The 7,627-nt window shown below is 40.8% G+C and overlaps 1 protein-coding gene across 1 annotated transcript in view; it reads right to left on the bottom strand.

The window, feature by feature from the left end:
• The window catches only part of LOC116193896 (probable leucine-rich repeat receptor-like protein kinase At1g35710), an 11,161-nt gene extending 3,978 nt beyond the window's left edge, over positions 1-7,183 (bottom strand). Inside the window, exons 1-8 of the mRNA XM_031522639.1 lie at positions 7,040-7,183; positions 6,729-6,909; positions 5,948-6,274; positions 3,525-3,629; positions 3,161-3,312; positions 2,078-2,739; positions 1,572-1,752; positions 1,251-1,304 (exon numbers count right to left, since the gene is read on the bottom strand). Of these exons, the coding sequence (XP_031378499.1) occupies positions 1,251-1,304; positions 1,572-1,752; positions 2,078-2,739; positions 3,161-3,312; positions 3,525-3,629; positions 5,948-6,274; positions 6,729-6,909; positions 7,040-7,183 (1,806 nt within the window). The remainder of the gene's footprint in view (positions 1-1,250; positions 1,305-1,571; positions 1,753-2,077; positions 2,740-3,160; positions 3,313-3,524; positions 3,630-5,947; positions 6,275-6,728; positions 6,910-7,039) is intronic.
• Positions 7,184-7,627: the final 444 nt, after the last annotated feature.

The following is a 7,627-nucleotide window of genomic DNA, read 5'->3' on the forward strand; positions in this document are numbered from 1 at the left end:
TTAACGAGTTATAAACATCGACATCGTGTAGAGGTGAGAAAACTGCATAATTTTCTATTATTTTGGTATCAATTGACAGCTTGGGACAGTTGTAGGCAAATATTTGTGAAGCTCCATGTTGGGTGATGGAATATTAGTTGGAAGCCAAAGAGAAGAGATCGCTCTAGCTACAATTTCAAGACAATGCCCGCATTACAAATCCAAAAGAAAGAACCAGAACAGGTTATGACTTGGCTCCTATAGAGTCGAAATTTCTCACAAACGTGTTATGCTGGCATGGGATTCGAGATCGCGCTAGGCTCAAGCTTGAGCCCAACAGATCTGAACGCCAGTGTTGAGTATTTCCCATAACTAGGTCGGTATAAAAAGGGGCAAAAAAAAAGAAGGCATTAGCTGTATCCCGTAGGTGCCTTTACAAAGGCTATAGTTACTGCCTGCTTCTCATTGTTGAAACTTGCCAGTGTCCCCGGCAACAGAGCCCCGGAAGACCAGTATAAAATCAGGACTGCTGAGGATTTGGGTTTGGCGGTAGTAGAGGGAGAGAGTTAGGCAGAACCCTCACCCATTGTTTGTTTTATATGTAAACAGAAACGGAGGTACAAAAATTCCTTATACATAACTGATCAACATAAATACAGGCAACAAAAAACTTATTGCCAATAGAACACGAGAGAAGCTCTCACTTACTTATACATAAGACTTAAACAATACTACATCATGATGATTAGTCCACAGTGCAATTGCCGGAGTTTTCCTTGGGTTAGACATTTCGGATGAAACCATCCCTTCACTTTAGACATCAGTTTTATTGCTGAATAGCAGATACGAGATATTTAACAGTGAGTACCTTTCCGGGGACTGAGAAGATCTAAGCTCTTAAAGCACCCAATTAAAGAAGAACATAAGTATATCTCACATTTTTGTTTATGTTTGAAGGCCCTACTATTAGTGGAGACTTTTTGATGCTTTCATATCTCGATCAAATATCAGAAATAAGTCATAAACTAAAAATGGGTTCAAGTCTTAAACCAAACATGGAATGCGAAAATAGCTTGCTTTCAGACCACAGGGGCTTCACTGTGATTATTCCTGAAAAGATGGCATGCTATTGAGAAATGATCACTATGTCAAGAAATAATCGAATCGGTCCAAAGGATATTTCAAATTTTCTAGTTGCATTGAACTGAAAACAAGGGGTTCTGCATTCAAAGCTGTATAACCATAAAAGAAGAAACTGTAGCTAAAGGTACCTTTACAATGACTATGGTTGTGCCAGCTTCATTGTTGGAACTTGCCAGTGTCACCTGCAATGCAACAGCCCACCAAAAGGCCAGAATAAATCAGAATGGCTGAGGATTTCGGGTTGGGGGTGAATGGAGAGTGAGAAAGAAGCAGACTCACCCGATTTGATTCCTTTTGCATTTTCAGGAATCTATCTAGAGCCGAGATATATTAATCTCCACCATCACTAGTAGTTGGGTGAGAATTTTGTCCCACCAACAGAAGGACTGCCTCCCAGAATGCTTGAACTATAATGTGCCACAGACTACTAAGAATCCCGTGGCAAAAACCCGAGCAATGGCCGCATATAACCAACGAGTATAGGATTCATCTCTGCCATCTGACTCATCACCAATCTGTTTATGAATATCAGACTGCTCATGATCTCCCGGGCGATTCTTTGAAAGCGGAGGCCCACAGAGTCCATCATTCCCAAGATATGAGTCTCTTTTAACGTACATAGCTGGGCACCTGAAGGAATCCTACCAGACAGTTGATTGGACAGGTTCAGATAACTTAGGAAGTTTAACTCGGATAAGCTCTGTGGAATGGGACCCGAGAATTGGTTGAACGATAAATCAAGAGACTAACATCTACAGATTAGCAATTTCTGAAGGGATTCTCCCTTCGAAGTTATTATCCGATAAGTTCAGATTTTGAAGTTGTTGTAGAGCTGCATCAACCCTTGGACAATATGTCCATTTAACCTATTGTTTGAAAGGTCAACAGTGAACAGATATTGAAGTGTGGTGTGTATGATTGGGTTATGCTCTTCTTGTGCATCTCAACTCCAAACCTGTAAAACCCAAAAATGGCAGATTTTGGGTCAGCCAAGATGGTTAAGTTGTCAAAGCAGAGCGAAATGATTCCTGAAATTCTGTTCTGTGCTAGGCTTAAACCCGGACTTTGGCAGAAGGTATTGGACTCAAGATTCAGCACAATTAACTGAAACAATTGACCAATGCAGGAGGGAACCCGACCAGATAATTCATTTCGACTCAGATCAAGCACATACAAGGAAGTCATATTGCTCAAACATCTTGAAAGAATCCCGTGGAAATCATTATCGTGTAGTCCCAGAAACGTGAGCGGTGGGGAGCGCATGGATGTTGGAATCTTGCCACTGAGATTGTTCTTTCCCAAGTTTAGTCCACCTAGCTGTCGTAAGCTCTTCCACCAGTCGGGGAGTGTTCCCGATAGCTGGTTGTTTGAGAGGTCGAGCACAAACAAGTCTTTCATCTTGCACAGAGAAACAGGAATGCCGCCACTTAAGCACTTTCCTGTAAGAGTCCCGTTGAGTAATTTTGGCATCATATCATCAAATCTTTCTTGAATTTGTCCAATCAACTCATTTTTCGACAAATCCAGACCTTCAATGTTTGAAGAACTGTTGTAAAACCAGTTAGGGATGATATCTGATATGCTGCTATTGGACAGAATTAGCGCTGAGATGCTCCTCTGTGATCAAAGCCAAGTAGGAAACCGAGGTCCAACTTTGCAGTTTGACATGCTCACAAACTTAAGTTGAAATGGAGGAATGCATGTATGGCTAATATCGACTGCCAACTCATTGATGATATCTCCAATAAAGATAAGCTTGAGAGATTAGCCAAGTAATGTTCGTTCAGTACTCCACTCAAGAGATTCTAGGATAAATCTAAGCCGACTAGATTCGACAGCAGTCCGATTCCTTCTGGAATACTACCTGTCAATTTGTTGTACTTGAGATTCAAATACTTCAAAGAGGATAGCTAACTTAGAGACTTTGGAATTGGTCCCTCCATCACTAATTTACAAATATCCTATTCACAACCATGACAGAATACTTGTAACGATGACATCCAAGAATAAATAAGTGCTGAAATCGAAATATTAAAACCTGCTCCTCACAACCAACCGTGAGGTTTCCGTTCTCAGTCAAACGAAACAAATTAGCACGCATGGCTATGCAGGGATCCATGAAAACTGATGATCGTTGAGGAACACTCCGCAGCCGCCAGCCTCCTCTCCCAGTTTCTCTCCACAGAAAAACTAAACTTCCAGCAAAAAAAAAAAACCCTAAACCTAAATGATCATAGGTTTTTATATCTCCCTCAAAAATAGGAAACAAATAATGAACATATCTTAAAGATTTCCTAAAAAACTCCCATTGTAACTGAAAGGGATTCTAAGATTTGCAAATAAATCGAGAATTGATTCTAAACTCCCTCTCGGATCGGTTGTGCACGTGGTGCACCACTAACCAGAAGTCCTTGTATCCTTGCAGTTCCATCTAGATACTTCAATGGTCTCCAATTCATCCCGAACATGCATCAAATTGCCTTCAATTCTTTTCTTGGACAATTTTCCTATAAATCGTCATCCAAGCATCAGATACCATGAAAACAACATAAAACCGAGTCTAAATTTTACCATTTCATGGGACAAATCCTCTCTTATCAAATTCCCCCACACTTAAAAACATTGCTCGTCTCGAGTAAGATATCAAGAAAAATCTAGCTCCCCAGTATTAACAAGACGATACATACCCAAATGAGTATACAACTAAATCATTTGAGAGCATAAAATTGCATAAATGAACTTCCCTCTTACTCCAAGAAACGTCGCCTAAATGTTGACATAGTAAATCCTCACTAGGGATGTGTATGCGCTCTCTCTCAAGTGTTTAGGCTATGTGTTTGTCACTCAAATCCAATTTCATGAGCATGCACTACCATAAGCTTGCTTTTACATCTCATCTCCATTATAATAACTTGCAAGACATGAATCTGAAGGACTTTTTTCTGAATGTAATGTAGCTTGGACAAAAAGAGGTGGAAAAATTCAGGTTCATATAAGCACAAGACAACCATAAGAAAAGCAGAGCATTTAGACTACTAGAACACGATTCAAACAAATTAACACATTTCTCCCTATATTCCAGATCCCATGATGATGTGCAATTGATACCGATATGGATGAGCACCTTTTTTTCTTCTTTCTTTTGATCATTTTCATTTGCAGCCTTTCTTCTTCTTCTTCTTTTTTTTTTACAGCCCTCTTTCTTCTTTTTCTTTTTTTTTTTTTTTAATTTTTTTTTGAATAAATAACTTCATCTCATTGTTCTCGCACACGAAATATTCACCACTCATTTCCCCCATTCATCTAAGCTAAATGCTCGACTTTCCTTATGATCATGAAGAAAAAAGGAACATGGTTTTTTCTAAAAAGACGTCTTGTGCATAGTTTAGGATAAGGCAATATGGATGAAGAAAGGAAAGGCTTACGTCACCAAGGCTCGAAGGGGTTCACTAAGGGGATAAACATGATGGGCAGGTTGTTTGGCTCAATCGATAATCCTATGCCTTCATCATTTCCATGCTTGCAATTAAACAAATTTCAACAAGATTCCAAGCAAGTTCTAGAGTACTTAATCATGAAATGACACATTCAATCAAAAAAATTGATGATAGAGAGGTGTATCAATCATTGGCCCAAGACCTCACATAGGTGTTTTTTTTTATTACTGTATCAACCACGCTTCGGTACCGGATTCACAACTCGAGCTATGGGCTAATTCTCTTAGGCAATTCATCTATCACATGACTTAGCTAATCTCACTCAAACATGTATAATCTTGCTAATCATATGGGGGTCCCTATCATGCAAATGTCATGAGTATGCAACTATCTAGAATGCAACATGTGAATGTCAATGAGATGTAAGTGATATGCATATAGAATAAAACCCCCCACACTTAAGACGCAAATGGTCCTCCATGTGGACAACACAACACAATATGCAAGATGCAAACACAAACTATAAAACAGAATGAGATACACAAAGAAAAGAAAGAGGAACAAGACTCCCTACGACTGGTGGGGCTGTGTGTGACGGTGATAGGGATGCGTTCCAACATCCGACCTTGGTGCCTCTGTTCTTTCTCGTAGCGGTCCAAGTGCGGGTGTTGGATCGCCATGGGTAGCTGGAGAGTAGCTGAGAGGCTGCGGCAGTAGTGAAGAGGTAGGAAGTGGACTGTGTTCCTAGAGAATCGGATAAGACTCGATCAGTGCAATGTGTCCGCGTAAAAAAAATAAATAAATAAAATAAAATAGGGAAACTAAAATAAAATGGAAAATTCAAGATTGGGTTGCCTCCCAATTAGCGCTAGTTTAATGTCGTTAGCTCGACGATGCCGTTGACCTGCTAATCCATGTAGATGGGGTGCGATAAACGCATTTCTTCCAATAGAGACACTGCAAAATTCTCGACAAAAGGTTTCAATCGATGTCCATTCACCTTGAAAATTTGGTTCGTCTCCAAGTTTTTGAATTTCAATAACCCCATTAGATAACACATTATAAACCACAAAGGACCTTTCCACCGGGAACGTAACTTACCGGGCATGAGTTTCAATCTTGAATCAAAGAGTAATACCTTTTGGCCAATGGAGAAATCCTTCCGAAGGAGTACCTTGTCATGAAGCAATTTAGCGCGTTCCTTATACATGGCTGCATTGTCGTATGCCTCAAGGCGGATTTCCTCCAGTTCTTGCAACTGGAATTTCTTTCCTCACCGGAACGCCTCAAATCCATATTGCATTGTTTGACCGCCCAAAAGGCTCTGTGCTCAATTTCAACCGGTAAATGACAAAGCTTCCCAAAAATCAAACGGTACGGTGACATACCTATTGGAGTTTTATACGCAGTTCTGTAGGCCCAAAGCGCATCATCCAATCTCAAACTCCAATCCTTCCTTGATGGGTTGACCGTCTTCTCTAAAATGCTCTTAACTTCCCGGTTGGACACCTCGGCTTGGCCATTGGATTGAGGATGGTACGTGGTGGCTACACGGTGATGGACTCCATACTTCTTCATCAATGCTTCGACGGAGCGATTGCAAAAGTGGGTTCCTTGATCGCTTATGATGGCTCGTGGAATTCCAAACCTGCTAAAGATGTTAGACTTCAAGAATCCTACAACAACTTTAGCATCGTTAGTCCGAGTAGCTTTTGCTTCAACCCATTTAGAGACATAATCAACGGCAAGCAAAATGTAGTTGAAACCAAATGAACTAGGAAAAGGTCCCATGAAATCCATGCCCCAAACGTCGAAAACTTCACAAAATAGCATGGGCACTTGAGGCATCTCGTTCCTACGAGATATATTCCCGACTCTTTGACACCTTTCACAACCCTTACAAAATCCATGTGCATCACGGAACAACGTTTCCCAATAGAATCCACTATCCATAATTTTCCTAGCTGTTCTCTTGGGCCCAAAATGCCCACCACATGCATATGAATGACAATGTGCTAGGATGGAATGAATCTCATTGTTGGGAACACAACGACGTATGACTTGATCGCTACACGAACTTCCATAAATATGGTTCATCCCATATGTAATATCTAGAGTCACTACGCAGCTTGTTCCGTCTTGCCTTAGTTAATCCAGGGGGAAATGTACCTGTTACAATGAAGTTTACCAAATCGGCATACCAGGGTTCTTCTCCTTGCACGTGAAAGAGGTGTTCATCTGGGAAGGAGTCGGAGATAGGAAGGGGTTCCTCATCTCGCACAAGTCGGCTCAGGTGGTCTGCCACAGAGTTCTCAGATCCTTTCCTATCCTTGATCTCTAAGTCAAATTCCTGCAGCAAAAGGACATACGAATTAAAGGAGTGGACTCTTTCTTGGCCAATAAGAACTTTCAGCATGAATCAGTAAACACAACAATTTTCGATCCAGCAGATATGATCGAAACTTTTCTAATGCAAATACAATGGCCAAAAGCTCCTTCTCTGTGGTCGAGTAGTTGCGCTGCGCTGCATCCCAAGGTTTGGAGGCATAATAGATCACATGGCTGCGTTTATCCATTCGTTGCCCCAAAACAGCTCCTATAGCGTAGTCGCTTGCATCGGTCATGATTTCGAAAGGGAGCTTCCAGTCAGGTGGTGGATGATTGGAGCTGATGTAAGGAGCTCCTTGAGCTTATCGAACGCTTCCCTGCAATTCTTTCCGAATACAAAATCAGTGTCCTTCTGAAGTAAATGACACAATGGTTGAGCTATCTTTGAAAAATCCTTTATAAATCGCCGATAGAAACCTGCATGGCAAGAAAACTTCGAATACTTCGAATGTTAGATGGGTATGGCAGATTTAAAATTAGATCAACCTTGGATTTATCAACTTCAATGCCTCTAGAAGATATCACATGACCTAGAACTATACCGTGAGTCACCATAAAATGGCATTTCTCATAGTTAAGTACTAGGTTCGACTCAATACAACGGTGCAAGACCTTGGACAAGTTAGCTAAACAACGATCAAAAGAATCACCATGGACTGTAAAATCATCCATGAACACTT

The sequence above is a fragment of the Punica granatum genome, chromosome 2 (assembly GCF_007655135.1).
Source record: "Punica granatum isolate Tunisia-2019 chromosome 2, ASM765513v2, whole genome shotgun sequence".
NCBI classification, from domain to species: domain Eukaryota; kingdom Viridiplantae; phylum Streptophyta; class Magnoliopsida; order Myrtales; family Lythraceae; genus Punica; species Punica granatum.